The 20,639-nt window shown below is 34.6% G+C and overlaps 3 protein-coding genes across 8 annotated transcripts; 2 read left to right on the top strand and 1 right to left on the bottom strand.

Annotated features, from left to right (window-relative positions):
• The first annotated feature begins 1,396 nt into the window (after nucleotides 1-1,396).
• On the top strand, nucleotides 1,397-2,160 carry LOC114379254. The gene is made up of 2 exons (XM_028337882.1): nucleotides 1,397-1,575; nucleotides 1,670-2,160. Exons 1-2 carry the CDS (start codon nucleotides 1,490-1,492, stop codon nucleotides 1,854-1,856), a joined length of 273 nt encoding a protein of 90 aa, XP_028193683.1. The 5' UTR covers nucleotides 1,397-1,489; the 3' UTR covers nucleotides 1,857-2,160.
• A 4,059-nt stretch (nucleotides 2,161-6,219) lies between these two features.
• Nucleotides 6,220-10,397, bottom strand: LOC114379206 (pentatricopeptide repeat-containing protein At2g27800, mitochondrial-like). 3 transcript variants are annotated; one of them, XM_028337809.1, is made up of 4 exons: nucleotides 9,896-10,397; nucleotides 9,113-9,300; nucleotides 7,448-8,891; nucleotides 6,220-7,258 (listed from the first exon to the last, which is right to left on the bottom strand). In XM_028337809.1, the coding sequence occupies exons 3-4, from the start codon at nucleotides 8,778-8,780 to the stop codon at nucleotides 7,194-7,196; spliced, it is 1,398 nt and encodes a 465-aa protein (XP_028193610.1). In that variant the 5' UTR covers nucleotides 8,781-8,891; nucleotides 9,113-9,300; nucleotides 9,896-10,397; the 3' UTR covers nucleotides 6,220-7,193. The 3 variants fall into 3 exon arrangements, with proteins under 3 accessions (XP_028193610.1, XP_028193612.1, XP_028193613.1); XM_028337811.1 differs by having other exon boundaries at nucleotides 6,220-6,762; XM_028337812.1 differs by having other exon boundaries at nucleotides 6,220-7,290; nucleotides 9,896-10,396.
• A 1,249-nt stretch (nucleotides 10,398-11,646) lies between these two features.
• LOC114379205 (E3 SUMO-protein ligase SIZ1-like) lies at nucleotides 11,647-20,639 on the top strand. Of its 4 annotated transcripts, XR_003659442.1 has the most exons (18): nucleotides 11,647-11,807; nucleotides 11,915-12,038; nucleotides 12,730-12,810; nucleotides 13,239-13,281; nucleotides 13,510-13,585; nucleotides 13,807-13,969; nucleotides 14,167-14,297; nucleotides 14,924-14,992; nucleotides 15,565-15,652; nucleotides 15,738-15,813; nucleotides 15,989-16,062; nucleotides 16,183-16,290; nucleotides 16,962-17,123; nucleotides 17,208-17,312; nucleotides 17,402-17,482; nucleotides 17,571-18,792; nucleotides 19,339-19,448; nucleotides 19,856-20,639. XR_003659442.1 is itself a non-coding variant. In XM_028337806.1 (17 exons), exons 2-17 carry the CDS (start codon nucleotides 12,015-12,017, stop codon nucleotides 19,993-19,995), a joined length of 2,643 nt encoding a protein of 880 aa, XP_028193607.1. In that variant the 5' UTR covers nucleotides 11,649-11,807; nucleotides 11,915-12,014; the 3' UTR covers nucleotides 19,996-20,639. The 4 variants fall into 4 exon arrangements, 3 of the variants coding, with proteins under 3 accessions (XP_028193607.1, XP_028193609.1, XP_028193608.1); XM_028337806.1 differs by lacking the exon at nucleotides 19,339-19,448 and having other exon boundaries at nucleotides 11,649-11,807; XM_028337808.1 differs by lacking the exon at nucleotides 19,339-19,448 and having other exon boundaries at nucleotides 11,649-11,807; nucleotides 13,510-13,692.

Genomic DNA, 20,639 nt, shown 5'->3' with positions numbered 1-20,639 from the left:
TTTATTTATCGACATTCACTGGTATTGGATAACCTTTTTCTCTTCTCTTTTTTTATATATTTTTATGTCATTTTTCTTTTTATCTCTTTTTTATTATACACTTTGTTGAATAGGCAGCAATTGAACCAGTTAAAAACGATAATATTCTGTGCATGGAGCGGCTGAGACATTGTGAGCAAGAGTTGAGTATTTGTGAAATAAATTTCATGTTCAAGACAATAATGATTTCACCAAAGTGATAATATGTAATAAATTTTCACAAACTATAATAACGTTGATTGTATTTATAGAAACTTGCATTGAGTTGGTCTAGATTATCTGATACAGAACCAAGGTCTTTCAGGAGCAAATTATCTTGTCTTAATGTAATATGGTAACTTTACTATGGATCAAGGTTCAATCTGTTATTCATGAGCATATCTTAGGAAAGGATGTCAAAATAGGTTGAATCTGGCGCGTCAATCCCTTTTTCAAAATAGTCATTTATGTGATTCAACTCGTCAAACTATATTACTCATCAACCCAATGGATTAAGGGAGGGTTGAATTGACTCATTAAGTTAGATTTCATTTTATTTTTTTGAAAAATTGTTTAATTAAATATTTTTCTTTGTAAATTATTTTTTTTGCCCACTAAAGTAAATTTCTAGATTTGTCACTGTTTTTCCTACCTTAGGATACCATTGTCTTTGCTGAAGAGAAAAAAATACTTGTACCTTTACCATAGCAGCTCCTGTTTCACAATCATGTGATGAGAAAGGTGAAGACAATTGAGAAAAAGAGAGTAATCTAGTTATACGCACATTCAGCTAAAAAAATCTTGTGGGGCATGCATGGTATATACCTGCGTTCCCTTTGGATTGACATGAATGTTGGTATGCGAGTAGAGTGAATTTTAAATGCCCAAAACTGCACGTGTTTTTTTCCTTCCATCTCTTGTGCTGCCTCTAGAGAGCAGAGACCTTATCTTTAGAAGGTGCATAGAAATTTCCTGCTGAAAAAACAATAATAATGTTACTATTGATCAAGGCATCAGTGTCATGCCAACATGTATAGTTTCACCAAAAATATTGCCTTCAAGCTCAGGGTAGTCATAATTAATTTTCACGTCAATGCAAATTTGTTATTTTAAAATTACTTATTTTAAATTTAAACAAAGTTGCCTAAAGTAAAAGACTAGAATTTCCAATTTTGTGGTGAAGTTTGAATGTTAAGCCAACCAACCAACCGACAGACATGTCATTGATTGATTGCTATTTAACAAATAAAAAAAGGTAAAAGAATTTTACCATGCCCCATGGTCCAAAATTACAGAAATAATAATTACTAGCTATCGTAAAATGTGATCCTTTTGCCATAAAAACACACTGGGTGGACAGGACGAGAGAGACGTCACACACAAACAAATAAATGCTCACAAATCAATCAAAGACTGTCCTTATTATTTATTACCTTTTTCTCTCTGTCCATGTCCTTCCCTCAAAACTCAAATGCAGTCCATGCTAAACCTTCGTGCAACTCATGGCCTTCCACTTTGTCTCTCTGGAATTACTCACCCTCTTGCTCTCCCTAAAGAGTACACTATTTTACTAATAACTTTAACTCCCTCTCACTCTCCTCCATGTTTTTTTTTTCTCTCTCTAATTGATTCATGCTCTTTGATGGTGTAGGATGGCAGATCATGAGCGTAGGAGGAAGGCCATGAAGAGGCAAAGAGGTGCTATGCACGCAAATCAACAAAAGGGTATCCACAGATACAACTTTGAAAGTGATTTTGTGGAATATGGAGATCTTGATGACGTCATCCTGCATGATCTGTTTCATACTTACCTGGATTTAACTGCAAAAGCTGCATAGCGCCATAGCCTGTTAATTCTTCACCACTATTAATTTCTGGACTCTATTATGTTACTATTTGTGTTGTATTATTGTCGTGGGTGGGTTGTATTTCGAAATTTTGCTGGAATTATAGTAGGTCTCCAAGTTTAAAAAAATATTTAGGAGTACTCACAACCTATCAACAAAATCATCATATCGTTGGTGTGATTCAAACACATATCCTTATAGGATATGAATTTGATTTTTATCAACTTTTATTGTTGCCATGTTTAATTATAAGTACATCTTATTAGTTTAAGTTGGCTTCTCTTTGTTATGTTTATATCTTTTTATTTTGTTTAACTATGTGAAATTAATGTTCATCCTTTTATTCATTAATTCCCATTCTCCTATTAAGATATTGTATGTGTATATGTACATCATTAACGTAACTTAGTAGAGGGCGGAGTTCAATTTGACCTGATCAATGTTGTGATGTTAAATTTGTTCATTTTGTCAAAATTTCTCCATTGGGGGATTATTTGTCTGGCTGATAGTGCTAATGCCATTTGTAGGTCTTAGATATATGGCTCAAATGTGAAGCATATAGCTTACATATTTGAAATCTCAATTTTCAGGCTCAAGTTACACTCTTAATTTCTTGTTTCATTTATATCAAACATGGGTGATTTACAGGTTCCATGGGATAGAATTTGGGAGAAAATGAAATTAAAATCAAACATTTTTTTATTGGTTTTGGTTAGTTTGGATTTAAAAAAAAAAATCTCGATGCAAACCAAACTAAACCAATTTAATAAAAAAATGTGTTCGGTTGTTTCAAATCAACAGAATCCCCTATTTTACAAAATGCAAAATTCTGTTTTGAATAAAAAGAAAATATATATGATTTTATCCAAAATTCACAAATAAGCATGTCATTAAAAGAGGTATAAACAACATATTTTGCTATATTTGGTTTACACGACTAAATAATAGCAAAAAAAAGCCAAAAAGTAATAAAAATATTAATAATAGAATACATATTCCGCTGGAGTCGGGTGGTTGACAAAACACCAACCTAATAACTAAACTAATTACAATTGGCTTATAGTGGTTCAGTTTAAGTTGGATTGTTTAAGAATTTGAACTTATTTAATTGATTCAGTTTGCATCTTTAGATTTTTGTCAAGTTGAGTCAAACTGTTGAATACCCCTAATCAAATATGACTGATTTTTAAGAAAATATTAAGAAAGTTGAGTTGTGAAGAATATGACAAGCACCAAGAGAAACAATAAACTTGATTTTACTCGTTATCAAGCATATCTATTTGAATATACAATGATGTGTTTTTATTCAATTACAAAATATGATTTTTGACATAACAATAAAGCACTACATATATAAGGACTGAATTAAAAATATGTAAGATTTAACAATCAATTAGTAACAATTGGGGTCAAACTCATAATGTTTGCACATGTAACAAATTGAGAATTTGTAATATGCATACGGACTACATTATATGCTTGATAAGAAATTGATATATATATATATATATATATATATATGACAAACACAGAGTTATATGTGAAAGCAAAGCTTCATGATGAATAAAAAATGATTCAAAGGTGTTTTGATGATAACAATGATGACAACAAAAGATGATGACGAAGGTGATGAAGAAAAAGCTCAAAAGATCAAAGAACAACTCAAGTGAATCAAAAAACATCTCAAGTGAATCAAGAACAAGTCAAGAGTTCAAGAATCAAGAAGAATTCAAGACTCAAGAAGAAAGCCTACAATCAAGAATCAAGATTCAAGATTCAAGATCTCAAGTATCAAGATCAAGATTCAAGACTCAAAATTCAAGAATGAAGAAAAGACTCAATCAAGATAAGTATTAAAAAGTTTTTCAAAACTTTGAATAGCACATGAGTTTTTGACAAAACCTTTACCAAAGAGTTTTTACTCTCTAGTAATCGATTACCATATTGTTGTAATCGATTACCAGTAGCAAAATTATTTTGAAAAAGTTTTCAAATTGAATTTACAACGTTCCAATTATTTTCAAAAAGCTGTAATCGATTACAATGTTTTGGTAATCGATTATCAGTGCCCTTGAACGTTGAAATTCAAATTCAAATGTGAAGAGTCATATCCTTTCACTTAAAAGCCTTGTGAAATCGATTACACTAATTTGGTAATCGATTACCAGTGATTGTTTCTGATAAATCAAAAGATGTAACTCTTCAAAAAGGTTTTTGACTTTTTCAAATTGGTTTTAAGTTAACCTAAAATTTATAACTCTTCTAAATGGTCTTCTTGACCTGACATGAAGAGTCTATAAAAGCAAGACTTTGTTTTGCATTTTTTAAGAAATTCAATCAATTCATTCTTTCATACTTTACTTTTCCAATCAATCCTTTACAAGCCTTGAATCTCTTTAAACTTCTTCTTCTTCTTTGTACCAAAAGCTTTCTGAAGTTTTCTGGTTTTCCAAATCTTGAAAACTTGTGCTATTCATCTTTTCATTCTCTTTTCCCTTTGCCAAAAAGAATTCATCAAGGACTAACCGCCTGAATTCTTTTTGTGTCTCTCTTCTCCCTTTTCCAAAAGAACAAAGGACTAACCGCCTGAATTCTTTTGTGTCTCCCTTCTCCCTTGTCAAAGAATTCAAAACGACACAGTCTGAGAATTCTTTTGATTTTTCTCTTTCCCTAATACAAAAGTATTCAAAGGACTAACCGCCTGAGAATTCTTTTGTATTCCCATTCACAAAGTATCAAAGGTTTAACAGCCTGAGATCTTTGTCTCAACACATTGGAGGGTACATCCTTTGTGGTACAAGTAGAGGGTACATCTACTTGGGTTTGACTGAGAACAAGAGAGGACACATCTCTTGTGGATCAGTTCTAGTAGAGGGTACATCCACTAGGTTCAAAGAGAACAAGGGAGGGTACATCCCTTGTGGATCTTTGCTTGTAAAAGGATTTTTACAAGGTTGAAAGAAATCTCAAGGACCGCCGGTCGCTTGGGGACTGGATGTAGGCACAGGTTGTTGCCGAACTAGTATAAAAACTCTTGTGTGTTTGTTTCCTTCTTTTCTACTCTTTTACTTTCCGCTGTGCATTTAATTTCCGCTTTTACTTTCTGTTAAGTTTCTCTTCTACTCCTCATTCTCTCTCTTAACAATTTAGTAAAACCCTTAGAAGAGTAATTTTTTAATTAGTAAAAGTTTAGGAATAATTAATTCACCCCCTTTCTTAATTGTAAGGCCACTCGATCCAACATTATACTCATCAACTACCACTTATCCCAATTTTTTTAAAAAAAAATACACTAATTTATTAATTTTGAAAAAAAATTACACCGTTTGGGTAGAAAAGTCTTTTCAATATAACCTTGTGTAGAATATACTATTCTCTTCTATTTAGGTCAATACATTTTATTAATTTAAAAAAAACACAGCATAACAAAATGATTTGATTTAATATACTAACAATATAAAAGTTTTTACTTATTAACTTTTGAGTTTTATTTTCATGCATTATTACTGGAAAATCATTTACACTTACAAACTAATCAGAAATTATGTGAAGTATGACTTTCAAAATTGTCTTAAAACTCTATAAAATTACTGTACATAACAATCGATAGTTAGATGAAAATATTTACACTATCAATATATTTAAATTAAATTCTTAACTTTAGTTCATATATATTGAATGGTAATTAAGATTGCTTACACCGATAAACGATTTTACTTATTAGCTTGAATGAATTTAATTGTTATCTAAAAATCAAGGTATTCATTAACACGAACAATTAAGATATTGCCACGTTAAATTTACGACAAGTCATATCACACAATAGCATTTGTCTAAGTTGGTTTTCAGTTATTTCAGTGAGGAATACCAATAAATGATGAGAGCAACGCTTTTGGCAACCCTGGCCTATCTTAGGGCCATGATTGAACTCGAGTGATCTAATCATCTAACTCTAAAGTGGTCCTCCGATTGCTAGAAACAAGTACTTCTTTTTATAAACTCTTTTTTGTTTATTTTAATAAACTTCACTAGAAAACTTACAAAAATAATTTGTTTTTAACTGATTTCAGTAAAGTTCACATATAAGCTGTGAATAAAAATCCCACTCAATAAAAAAACATAAACTGAATATTTAATTAAGCTGTATTCATGATACAGTTGTGATGTTAATTTTCCACACTCTAGAATGTGATCATCTACGTAATAGTCATTTGGCAAGGCATTGGGAACCTCATTTTTCCATAAACGTTGAGTTAAAGTAAAAGGAATGCATATTTTCTTGGCAAGGGTGGTGTGAGGAATAGATTTGAGCTATACTACAGATCTTGAGTTCAGAGAAAATAGAGATATTTTGTAAGCAAAACTGAGAAAATGTATTTCTGAATTGAAAAATCAGATACAATAGAAGTTGAGATGCTCATATTTTTTTACATTTGAGCCCCTAACTCGAGAGAATTACTACTATAACAGAATTAGAGAAGCTGACAGATTCACTAACTAACAGTTCATCCATAACAAAACAACTACTAGCAGAAATGACTGAGGAAAATATTACACTCTCCCGAGTTAATGCTTTGGATTAGCTCAACATCTTTGCTGATAGGATGAGAGTCAAAGCAAGGTGTAAATGTTCAACAAGGCCAAATGCTAAGAAAGTTTTCTCAAAACTGCATTTGCTCTAAGCATAATGAAAACAACTAAATCAGTAAATGAACTTTTACAAGCTGTACATTTCAGGCATTGTCCTTCATTGTGTGGGTGTGTGGGTGTGCATATTGGTGTAGCACAGAATATAAGGCATGAACCATCCTATACAACCTTTGTGTTCTTCAACAATACTGCTTCCATGAAAAGCACGTGTAAGGTCAATTTTCTGTGCTGACCAAGAAGGCGGCATCTGATAGGAAAAAAAGGGAACTAACTCTCTGAGGGGAGGAGACTCCTCACAACAAAAGTGAAACAATAATGGGAGAAAATGAATATTTTCATTCACTAGCTTCTCCATATATTGCATCACCTACATAAGAATAACCCCTCTAATGAAAAATACAACCTACAGGCAAGCAAACAACACAATACAACAATACAAAATAACCACCCTAACAAACTCCTTTCAGGACTCACTCCAACAACTCCTCGCAGACCATATCTTTTATTCCAAATTCACCACTAAAACAGGCTAAAGTACTTCATATTCATAATCCTTCATCCATTAAGGTTTGAACCTATTTCATTTGACTCCATTCTGAGGCATTTGATCTGATCCAGGACTTGATTGTCAACATTAGCCTCAGCATGTTCAGCTTATTGGGCAGCCTGACTAGCCCATCATCCAACAGCCCAAGAAGAGGGCAAGGTGTTTGCAGACGGGAAGAGGGATGATAGGAAGGAAGCTAGTCAAACAGCCCAAGAAGTTATAAACCCACTGTTAGCCACACAAATTAGGATGTGCCTTACTATACATGTGATATCAAAAAGACAATATGAACTTGGCACATAGCATGCAAAATTGTAAATATAACTCCTGGCTTTCAAACTAAAGAAAAAGCCAACTATAGTAAAAGAATGGAAGATTACAGTACCTGAATCAATTCTGCTCACTGAATTCCCATAGTCATCTTCAAGCACATATAGAAGCTTCCTATAAGCATGCCCGTCTACAAGGTCCTTTTCTTGCAACTCCTGCAAAAACCTCGTGCCCTCCTGAACTGTTCCTCGTCTACATATCTCATCCAGTACAGTCTTATATGTAATAAAATCAGCTGACCTTTGCTTATCAGTCATCTCCCACAGATAATTTACTGCCTCCTCAATCTCTCCACCAAGTGCCAAAGAATTGACAAGCGAATTATAAGATTTACTACTAGGAACAAAACCTTTCGTCTTCATTTCAGAATACAATTCTTTAGCATTATTTGTTCTGCCTTGGGCACACAAACCGTGAATCAAGCAATCGTATGTTAGTGCGTTGGGCGGGCAATCATAGATCACACCCATCTGATGAAATATCCTCAACGCATCATTAACATGAAGAGATAGCACATATCCTTTGATCATAGAATTCAATGAAAAAATATCAGGCTTAATGCCATCCTTGACCATTTGCCTGAACAAACACCTAATTGTTTCCATATACACATGGTTTATATAAGAGTTGCTCCCTCTACCCAAAAATGCGGCAAAAAGAATATTATATGTCCTGATAGAAGGCCTAAAAAAGCAATTCAAATTTCTTCTACTTTTCATGTGCTTAAACACATTGACAGCTCTAGTCAATTTCCGTGCCTGAGTGAAATAATATATAACCATGTTGAACAATGCCTCTGAACCAATTAAAGGAACTGCAAGCAGTTGGTTCACAATATCATCCATTTCTTGGTACATCTTTGCAGCGCCAAGCTTCTTTATGGTGATATGAAACGTGGACACATCGTGTCGAAAGCGGGGCTGCTGAGACGCCCAGTGAAACAATTCTAAGCAAACTAAAGGGTCATTTTGTCGAGCAATCACATTGCAGAGTTCTTCAGGAGTGAACCTCGGGGGAAGTTGGGACAGAGCCAGCTGAAATTGGGCTTGGTCTAGTGTAGGCTTGGAGGACTTTAACAACCTCTTTCGAGCTCGTCTTTGGTAAGATCTTGAAGGAGCCTTCGTTGAATAGTGAGAATTAAAGGGTGCAAATGGGATGGGAAATTGAGTGTAACTAGTGTTGATTTGGAATAAAAAGAGGTCAAGTTTGTGGGCATGGTGAAAGAAATGAGTACTCCGTGGATTTTTTCCAAAAGGGTAATTGGGGTCAGGAAATTTGGGGCAAAATGAGTTTGTGGAGAGTATAGTATTAGTATGATTTGAGGCATTCCTCCTCCTGAAGTAGGTACCAGGATATTTGAAGCAGCAATTTCTACCAAAGGATAACATTTTTGTTTAGTTTAGCAGGAAAAGTGAGTGTGGTTGTGTAGTGCTTACTTGATTGCTGTGACAACCTTAATCAATCCAAACGAAAACAGAGGGGATTAGGATTTGTGCAGTCTGCAGTGAAAGGATGCAATTAAATTATTATTAGGAAAAATGAGTATGAGCTAAGAGAAAAAAAGCAATATGCATAGACATCATTATACGAGGATTGCACGAGAATGTTTTCGATTAACGAAATTTTAAATTTCGGTTATTTGAACAGCTTCAATAATAGCGTGAAATGGAAACGAGGAAGCAAAAGGATCAATAAAAAGAATAGGAGAGAACAAATTTACAAGTTAGAACGCTGAAACAGAGTGCCGTCGCCGTCGAGCGCCGTCACCGTCACTTGGGAGGGTCTTTGGACGGGAAAAGAAGGGAAGGAATGAAACCTGGGCTGAAACGGCACCGTATTTGGGCAAGCTTCTTCATACCCGGCCCAACCCGCCACACCAAATTAGCACCCGAGTTGAGTTGCATGGGACTGGGAGAAACAAAAAAGTCCAGTTGGTATTTCTTTTTTCATTGAAATTAATTAATTAATAATTGATAAACTAACAATTTGGTACCAATATTTGATGAAAAAAAATTACGTATAACAAAGAAAATAAATACGGAAGATTTATTTGGCAAATTTAAAATAAAATAAAAATTATTTGACCATTTTTATTTGTTTTAACTTCAAAGGGAGAAAGAAATGGATGATCAAGAAAAGAGAGAAAAGAATGAGAGAACAAGAAAATAATATATTTATAAAATGACATAAATATATAAATATATCTAAATAAAAATTCTCCCTTTAGTTTGTCTTTGTTCGAAACAATTTCTTGGTTTTGGTTGTTGAGTGGGGTGGAAAACAATATTGAAAATACAATTTTGTTATTCAATGTATAGCATAATCGTATTTTTGTTATTTTATTTTTCCATTTCTATGTGTGCAATGAAAATATAAATTTTGTTATATGATAATGAAATCATATTTTTATTGTTGACTCAACATCTCTAATTACCTTAACATCATAAACTCAAGCATCATCCCAAAACCATTGACAACAACATAAATTGAATAACAACAAAACCTTTAATAAAATCCCAAAACGAGAAGCACGGGTGCTGAATCTCGACAGGGCAAGTGGTGTGTGGTGCTAAGCGGATCTTGATGGCGTAGGTGGCTTGACCTAGATCTTGATGCACCACAACATAGATATGGTGGGGGCGAGGAGGTCGATGCGGCGTGACACCGATCTTGTTGGGTGATGGTCGGTGTGGGGCGATGTTGATTTGATGGGAACGTTTCAATGGTTGCTTCGAACTCAACGATGGGGTGTGACACAAGTGCGATTTTGTCTTTGGGGGCAACTTGGAGGAGGTGACTCTGTTTGGAGCTCGCCGGTGGGATGTGTTGGTGTGGATGACGTGAGTTGCGTGAGGGAAGAAGAATAGGAGGTCCGAGGAAGGTGAAGGGAAAGAGAAGGATGGAGGGGTGGATGATAAATAGGCATGGGCAGGGATGTCTTTTTACTCCATTTGGTAGTGTCACTAGTCAATTTGGTAGTGCCAATAGTTGCGTCCAATTCTCTGTACGCCCATCATCTATTAATGGTCCATAATGAAATAAAAAACAACTCAAATATGAGACACGATCACAAATTAGCCCAATATGAATAAATAGAAGAAATGAAAATTAGCCCAATATGAATAAATAGAAGAAATGAAGACAACACTGTTCAATGAACATGAAAACGTAAAAGCAAGTCATCCCGGAGAGCCAGGTAAGGACTTGAACTTGCAACCAGGGACTGTTCATGAACCGGTCCAATATAATAAGAATCGAAAAAATTAATCCAAAAACTGTAAATCGAATGAAATTTTTTATTGGATGGAATCAAATTTAATTTTTAAATCCAACCCAATTCAACAAACCAAATTTGCATATATATGCATATATTTTTATTCATAATTTGATAATATCACTCATGTTTATATTATTTTATTTCTTGTATAGTTATAGAATTATCACATAACTAATACCTATTTATAAAATATATTTAATTATAAATAAATTTAGTTACATAAAGATTCATAAATGAAATATTTGATATTTTAAATTAATTTTTATCATGATTTAATATATTTTTTAAAAAAACATGATTAAAATAGGAAATCAATCCAATCAAAAACAAATTAAAAACAAAATTTTAAACAAAATTGATTGGATGATGAATTAAAAAAAACTAAAATAATTGGATTAAATGATTTTTTTTCATCCAAGTTTAATTCAATCGAATCTAATATAAAAACACCCCTACTTACTACCCAAAAAAAAACTAAAATGATTGGACTAGATGATTTTTTTTCTAAGACTAATTCAATCTAATCCAATATGCCAACACTCCTCTCTATAACCTTAAAAGTACAGAGTTATGTATTGTTCCACTTAACCAATCATTTTCAAATTTTTATTAATTTCTACATTTTTATCTTGGTCAATATTTTTTATTGAAAAGAGAAGTGTTAGTTACACATTTTTTACTTACTTTTTTGAATACATTATTCTCAATAGACTAAAATTCATTGAAAATTATAAAATTAGAAAAAAGAATCATTAAGTATAATATAAGATCCAATAATTTTTTTTTAATTTTCAATAAATTTTAACTAATAAAAGAATATGTTTGGAAGCGTATTAGTAATATTTATTATTTTAAAATAATAACATTGACATAGGTGTGGTCGTACACGTGAGCGCACCGAAACCCAACCCGGACGTGTTGCCGTAGAAAAACCGGATTGGATAATCTGGCGATAGGTCCGAATTTTACAAGTGGGGAGAGAGAGATTTGTTCTGGTATTGTTTTGATCCTCGGTCAAAAGAACACGCAAAGCAAACCCAGTCACCCCCAACAAACACGAGACAAGCCGTGTGCAAACAATAGTCGGTGTGAACCCCCAAACCCTAATCGCCACCACCTCCAATCCTTCGTTTCTATGGTAGCAACTCATTCCCTTCCATCGATCATTCACCGTTCCATTTTCAATTCGCTCTGTTCCATAATTCGCTTCTCTCTCTCTCCTCTTTTTTTTTTTTTTTTAATTAGACCGAGTGCTGTTGGGGTCAGCATGCGCTAGCTTCGTCGTCGATTTTTTGGTTGGTGATTCTCGTGATTCTTTTCGGGCAGAATTTTTGGGTTTGACGGCATGGATTTGGTACCGAGCGTCAAGGTATACGATTCGATACATCCTTGATTTTTTAAGTTTAGTGTCTCTTACGCACGCTCGTTCTGAATTGACTTATAGATGAACAATTAAGCACTTTCCCTCCGCTGGGGGATTCTTTGTAACGCGTTGATTTTGCATGTGTTGCTAATTAACTTTGCTTTGTACTTTTCATAAAAATAAACACTTATGATTTATTTGGTAATCAGAAGTACACGATGAAGCAAATTGTGTAGGTTATTAAAATTGGATTTGCACGGATGATGAAGGGGCTTTTCTTACTGGAAAATTATACATGAGCCTTGTTGATTGGTTGGACTTCTAGCTCTTTTTTTTTTGTTCTTTATATAGTTTTTGGTTTTGTATCCTGTAACTGATTTTATTTTTTCCTGCGATTTTAACTACTCAGTACTTACTATTTTGACATTATTTATGTTGTGATTGATAATGATATTATTGGATACTCTGTGGACAATGTGATTCCATGGTTAGATACTTTTTAGTTATTCAATTTTGATCCTGCACTACTTTTTAGCTACACTTGAATTTCATTTGCATTACTTCTGCAAACGGTGGTATTTTTGTTTTCTTCTTTTGCTTTTAATGTTTTCTATTTGAGTATTGGATTTTGTGTACTGTTGTATTAATCATTGGGGTATACTATTCATTTTCCTGATTTATTGACATCTCTTTGTAGGAAAAATTAAACTATTTTCGTATAAAAGAGCTCAAAGATGTGCTCACTCAGTTACACCTTTCAAAGCAGGGAAAGAAGCAGGTGAGATAATAAAATACTATTACCTAGTCTGCCTTTGTTATTGTGAGGCTTTTTCTATGATGAAACCTTGAACGCTTGTACTGACTGACACCCTGTTGAATATCATTTATTCCCTGATTGCTGTTTATAATGAGTTCTTTTGTTTATAATTTTCTTTTCTTTTGCATTTTCTCAACATGTTACATGCAATATATGGATCATTGTATTTGGACTGTATGGTTAGACATCATACTTAATGGTTAATAATGTGATTTCATAACTCATAAAATATATGGATATTGTCAATTTATGACATTAGTTTTCATTATATTGTTGTAGTATCTTTGGTTTGGACTCCATGGATTATTTCCTTTTTAATCCTAAATTTAATATGCTGTCTTTCAGTTTTTGGATGATATACTGATGCTGTGTTTTGTCTTTTTTTGTAGGATCTTGTTGATCGCATATTATCTGTTCTCTCAGATGAACAAGGTACAATTATACACACATGCACAGACCCACAGGAGTCAACCTTTGGTCTAATTCTGTTTTATTTTCACAATTCTTCTGTTTGAGTTGTGATTGTGCCTATACATTGGAATAAATATGAGGCTCACTTTACTTTGTAGTGTGTCCAATTACAGTTTGCTCACATGCCTCATTCTCTCTCTCCTTCCTCCTTTTTCCTGTTAACTAAGCAACTTGTTGCTCTTTTCCCAGTTTCAAAAATCTGGGCTAAGAAGAATGCTGGTGGTGGAAAAGAACAGGTAGCAAAATTAGTGGATGATACATATAGGTCAGTCTTAGCAACAACACTCTTGATAATATTTTCCTCTAGCTTTTGTATGCTTCAGATGCATGCAGTGACGTAACATACTTGGCTGAGTTCACATAAATGATCTGGTACCTTACTATTAGGTCTGGTTTAAGTCGATTATAGTGCTCCATATATGCTGTAATTTATTGTCTTTGACTTTGTTATCTTTTATTCACATTCTTGTATTTCCTTTTATGCAGGAAAATGCAGATATCAGGGGCCACTGATCTAGCTTCTAAGGGACAGGGTGCATCAGATAGCAGTAGTGTAAAGGTTAAAAGTGAATTTGATGATGCCTTTCAACCAGATGTGAAGATTCGCTGTCTATGTGGAAGTAGATTGGAAACAGAGAATTTGGTCAAGGTGTACCATTAAATATGGTTTCTTCTTTCTTTATGATAAAGAGAAACACTTTGCATCAGTACATGCAGATACTATTTATTCAGTCAATTTATAATCCCATCCGCTTTTTTGGTGTTCAGATGCACTTTTCATTATAGCTCCTATATGTTGCTTACTATGATAATTTTGGAATTTTAATTTTCCTTGTCGTATTGCAGTGTGATGATGCAAGATGCCATGTGTGGCAACACATCAGTTGCGTTATTATTCCAGAGAAACCTACTGAAGGCATCCCACTAGTTCCTGATAAATTTTATTGTGAACTCTGTCGTCTCACTCGTGCAGATCCGTATGTCAAATTTCTTTCTTACTTTAGCTAATAGCTATATGCGGAGTGAGCAATAATGATTTGTCTACAGGGTTTTCCTTGTGATGAATTTTTATTTTTGAATTTCATGTTAAAGGGTTTTAGCATGCCATTTTTCTTCTTTGGTTGCATGGTTTACATTTCCTTATGATTACATGATGAACTGGGCTTCTGTAGTTGTGAGCATGGTTATCAAATTCATGAGTTGACTCGTAGAATTGCACGAGTTTACGAGTGCACAACCACCAACCGGGTGAACTCGCAAGCAAACTTGTTTTTTGGTGGATTCGTGCAGACTTGAGTAGAATTGCTTAAACTCGTGAGTTTGTGGGCTAGTCAGCGAGTTCAGTGGTGGAGGAAAAAATAGCCTTATCGACGCTCGTTTTGGGCTTCTGTTTGTGATTTCTGTTACTCATAACCCCACCATGTTTTTGAATAAAAGCTGGAAGTTCAAGGGGTGTTGCTGTAATTTACTATTTTTCAATTAGCCTAAAACAAGTGCAACCCCCTGGAGGAAAAAATAGCCTAATGGACAAAGAACATATTATTTACTATTTTTCATATTTTTTCCACTCAACTTTTGTATCTTCTGCTCTTTTCTGTTACAGATTTTGGGTTTCAGTGGCGCACCCTTTGCATCCTGTGAAGTTGACCACAACCAGTAATCCAACTGATGGGTGAGTACACGTGGTGTGGGTTTGTTGAAATTAATTTGGTGTAATTGGGTTTATTTCTGAATGCCTTGTTAATATATATCTTGGATTTTAAATATACTGTTTGTTATCTAATTTGCATATAAGAGACTAAAATGTCCTTCATTCTGGCTTGAATTCTTCCTCTTTTTTTTTGGGGGGGGGGGGAGTGCAGTGGGGGGAATTGTCTAATTCTTTTTGAGCACGAGTGCAAGTTCCTTGGCTTGATGATAAGCTTTTTAATTGCTTTTGAGTTATGTTGATGCAGTGCACTGTATGTTTTGTTAATTAAAATTCTCTAGGTGTTGAATTTGCTTTTCTGTGGTGGAATTTACTCAGGAAAATAACCTATTGTACATTTTCTCCTTTTCTTTTATCTCTATCTCAATGTTTCCTTAAATCTTTATTAGGTGGAGTTTGGCTATTAAACTTCATTTTGTTTCCAAGACACAACCCCGTGCAAATAATTATCTGCATTGATGTTTAAAACCAAATTTTCAATGTGGCTTTCTTCCTGAATGACTTAAGTTAACCATATTCCTTTCTGAATTTTTCAGAAACAACCCAGTGCAGAGTGTGGAGAGAACATTTCAACTGACTAGAGCTGACAAGGACTTGGTATCAAAACCAGAATTTGATGTTGAGGTTGGTTTGGATTTTCAGTGCATGTATATTAATGCATATTCTTCTATGCATTGGTTTGCTTACTTATTGAACAAATGACTTGTAGGCTTGGTGTATGCTCCTGAACGACAAGGTTCCATTCAGGATGCAATGGCCACAGTATACAGACCTGCAGGTCAATGGTATGTTTTAAGTCATGCTCTCCTTACTAATTTGGAGTTAGATTTCATGTTGGAAGTCTAGTTTATTTTTCATGGTATGTTATGGGACTAGAAGCACATAATTTTAAAGTAAAATACCAAATATCTGTTTGTGATGAAATCTATTTTCCTTGATTTGACCATTATGATTATATAGGTGTTCCTGTTCGTGCAACTAACAGACCTGGTTCACAGTTGCTTGGGGCTAATGGTCGGGATGACGGTCCAATTGTAAGTTTGTTGTCATATACAGTTATGAATTGTACAACTATTTAAAATTGTGAGACACTAGTTCATTTACTATTTGTATTTGTTTTATTCACTTTCTTATTTGTATTTCTCCTTTGTCAGATCACGCCATATACAAAAGATGGAATTAATAAGATTTCCTTAACAGGATGTGATGCTCGCATTTTTTGTTTAGGGGTTCGTATTGTTAAAAGGCGCAGTATGCAGCAGGTAGATTGTTCTCTTGGCTTGATAAATTTATAAGCAAACTATTTTGAATTACTGTTGGTTCCTTAATCCATCCTTGTGATATTGAATAATCAAGTTTGAAGTATTTCCCTGTATGATGTTGGGCAAAGTTCCTGATGTGGTCCCTTTTGATTGATTTCTTAAAATTTGAAACTTGACAAATCATGACATGTTTTTGCAATTATCTTTATTGACAATTTTGAATAACACCTAACCACACTCAACCTTGGAAGATGTTTCTTCTTCCACTATAAATTGGAAAGCATGTGTATGGGCTTCAGAAAGTGTTATTTTGTATTGATTTTTGTCTTGTAGTTTCTTGAGCATTATTTTGGCTTAAGTTGTCTGGCTTATGAGACTTTTTTGAATAAAAAATGTTGAATTTTTCACATAATGATAACTAGATCTGGTTTGGGTTTTGACCAAGTTTTCTGGTTTTAATTGGTTGACTTGCTTTTGGCTCAACTTTTTGTTTTTTGTTATTGAGACAGACTGGAAGCCTGGTTGTCTATTGTTGAACTGTCCTATCAGTCTGTTTTTAAATGTTGGTGTTGAATTTTTTGTTCCTACTTTGTTGTGAATATGCTTACATACAACTTCTTCCCTTCCGTTACTCTTGTAAATTGTTAAATAGTTGAGTCTTTGTTATCTAGATCCTAAACTCAATCCCAAAGGAGTCTGATGGCGAGAAATTTGAAGACGCCCTTGCACGTGTCTGCCGTTGTGTTGGGGGTGGAAATGCAGTTGATGATGCTGATAGTGACAGTGATTTGGAAGTGGTTTCAGATACTTTCACTGTCAACCTTCGTTGTCCTGTATGGCTTTCATCAATAGATGAATTATTTTAGCAATTCATGAAGTCCTACTAATCAGTTTTTTTTTTTTGGTGAAAATTTTAGATGAGTGGTTCAAGAATGAAGATTGCTGGAAGATTTAAACCCTGTATTCACATGGGTTGCTTTGATCTTGAAGTGTTTGTGGAAATGAACCAACGATCAAGGAAGGTAAGGTTCTAACAAATGTTATATTGCATGAAGTGTCCACTCCCCAAAGTTGTGATTTTTAAGTCTGATGAATTGAATTGTTTGTTCAGTGGCAATGTCCTATATGTCTCAAAAACTATGCGTTGGAGAATATCATCATTGACCCTTATTTCAATCGCATCACTTCTATGGTAGTTACTTGAAAATTTAATTTCTTATGTTCATAAATCTTCCATTCGACAAAATTCTGTAGTTATTTAAATTATATTGGTGGTACAGATGATGAATTGTGGTGAAGAAATTGCAGAGATTGAGGTGAAGCCTGATGGTTCTTGGCGTGTTAAGGTAAAGAGTGAAAGTGAACGCCTGGAATTAGGGAATCTAGCACAGTGGCGCCTTCCTGATGGAACCCTCTGTGTGTCAACTGCTGGAGATGTCAAGAGAGTGGATACATTGAAGCAGGTTAAACAGGAAGGTGTTTCAGACTGTCCGGCTGGTTTAAAACTTGGCATAAGGAAGAATCGCAATGGAGTTTGGGAAGTCAGTAAACCTGAGGGCACAAACACCTCTTCTGGTAATAAATTGAAAGGGGCTTTTGGAAATCCCGAACAGGTTGTTATTCCAATGAGCAGCAGTGCCACTGGAAGTGGTCGGGATGGTGACGACCCTAGTGTAAATCAGGGTGGTGGTGGGCATATTGACCATTCCACTACAAATGGGATTGAGATGGATTCTTTGTGTCTCAATAATGTTGATTTAGCATATGAATATAATGAACCCAACACTTCTGCTCAGGTGGGTGGTGCAGAAGTTATTGTTCTTAGTGATTCTGAAGAAGACAATGATTTGTTGGTATCTCCTGCAATTGCTTATAAGAACAACAGAAATGATGCTACAGATGGTTACTCTGTACCACCACCTGTAATTGTTGATTCATATACTGAAGAGCATAATCTTGGTGGAAATTCATGCTTAGGACTCTTTCCTAATGATGATGAATTTGGGATGTCTTCCCTGTGGTCATTGCCTTCTGGAAGTCAGGCTGGTCCTGGATTCCAGTTATTTGGTTCTGATGCGGATGTGTCTGATGCGTTGGTCCATCTGCAGCATGGTCCTATGAATTGCTCCTCGTCACTAAATGGTTATGCATTGGCTCCCAATACTGCTTTGGGATCTGGTAGTATCTTGCAAGAGTCCTCTGCTGGTCGGTCAGATGCTGATTTGAATGGTGGTTTGGTGGACAATCCTTTGGCCTTTGGTGGAGATGATCCCTCACTTCAGATTTTTCTCCCCACAAGACCAGCAGATTCATCCATGCACAATGAATTGAGAGATCAAGCAAGTGTGGCTAATGGTGTCTGCACTGAGGAGGATTGGATATCCCTCAGTCTTGGAGGTGGGACTGGTGGTAACAATGGTGATGCTTCCACTCAAAATGGGTTGAATTCTAGACATCAAATCCCAACCAGAGAAGGTGCCACGAATACTTTGGATGATACTGGTTTGTTGCTCTCTGACCTTGCTGAAATGTTCCTTATTTTTTAGTGGAAGTTACTCTTGTTGGAAACTAGTTTTTATTTCATGGCAGTGTGCAGTTGAGTGTGACTATAGCTAGGAAGTGGAGCATTTTTTCAACGGAGAGAATAATAAAATATATTTAATGAAGCAAAATTGACCATATCCTTTAAATTAATAAAAGTAAAAAGAAATAAATAGCAGATTTTTTATAAAATAAAAGTATGTCCTTGTTATATATGTAATACATCATAATGTATTTTAGTTTAGATAGATGTAATTTATAATAAAAAATTATAAAGTAGTTTGATAAAATACATACTCTGCTAAATAGAACATATTGGCCTTAACAATTGAGTTTTGGGACAAGAATATTTATTAGCATCCTTTTAACACTTGAAAATGTATGCATTCTTAAAAGCATGTTAATTTTTTTTCTTGGACACCTGTCTCTGCTATCTATGTGTCTCTACCGTAGATTTTAATTCTTCTGAGATGGAGAGTTTTTAATTCTTTCATGCGTGATTTTTAGTACATCCCTAAGCTTCATATCAAGTTTATTTGAGAGGGGCTATGAAGGAGGATTGGAAGCTGGGTATTCAGTTTCTTTGCATCGAGCACTGCTATACCTTCTGTTAAATGGTTAGAAACCTTCAAATGTTTAGTTGTGGATTTGTCAAGATACACTATATGGCTGTGTTAATCTGCTGATGCATCATATCCTTGTGTCAGAAAAAGAAATTTTAGAACTCTATTCCTAAAATCACCCAAATGCCCATAATTTGTTTACTTACATAGAAATTAGAAAGTATAAATGGTTATTTTTATTACTTGAAAATGTGGAGGATGTTAATCTCTAAATAAAGTTGAGGAGGTTGGTGTTCTCTACATCTATATGCATTTTGCACCTTCCTCCATTCTTCTCACCTTCATTTTGTTTGCCTCCCTATCAGATAATTGCATTTTGACCTGAGTTAATGATCATTAATGCTGTTTTGAAATTCTACTTTTCCATTACTTTTCTTGATTAGTTATTCCTCTTTATGCAGCTTCTTTACTCCTTGGGATGAATGATGTTAGATCTGACAGGGCAAGAAGGCAAAGATCAGATAGCCCTTTCTCCTTTCCTCGCCAAAAACGTTCAGTAAGGCCCCGCTTGTACCTTTCCATTGATTCAGATTCAGAGTAAAGGTCATACCTTGTGTCTCAAGAATTTTAGGTACTCTTAACACCAGATTTCGAATTTAGAAAAATTGAAGAAAGTTGAGAGGCATTTTTGGTCCTCATGAAATGGCAATTAATACATAATGATAATGGGTCTGAGGCATCTCTGGTGGAACAGAGCTACAAATTACCCTGTGCCAAAATGCTTGCACCCACCCCCATTGGCAAAGATGTTGTGGCCGTAATGATTCTTTATGCTTGATATCTAAATTGTCCTTGTGGCAGATGTTGATAGATCAAGCTCGAGCTATTATTCCCGTCAATTTTTTATGAGGGTGTATGCCGGGGTTATAGTGCTGGTTTATTGTATAGTTAATCATTCAAATCTGGTAGTTCAAACTTTCAAAAAAGTTGGGTGGAACATTATATCTGCATTTTTGTCTCTGCTAAGAGCAATAACCTGTAAATGTTTAGCCATATCAGATCCAACAGTGAAATCAAAGATATTGTTTCTGGTCATTTTTCTAGAATACTCTGTTGTGTCAGTATCATGCCTCATGATTGGCCAAGAATGATAAACGCCTATTTCATGACACCTGGACGTTGATATTTGTTTAACATGTGTAGGCATCTGTGATGCCTCCCCGTAAGGATCTATATTTGATTTCA

The sequence above is a fragment of the Glycine soja genome, chromosome 12 (genome assembly GCF_004193775.1).
Source record: "Glycine soja cultivar W05 chromosome 12, ASM419377v2, whole genome shotgun sequence".
In the NCBI taxonomy this organism is placed as follows: Eukaryota; Viridiplantae; Streptophyta; class Magnoliopsida; order Fabales; family Fabaceae; genus Glycine; species Glycine soja.
Note: the sequence above shows the minus strand (reverse complement) of the source record. Positions and strands in the feature narration are given on the sequence as shown.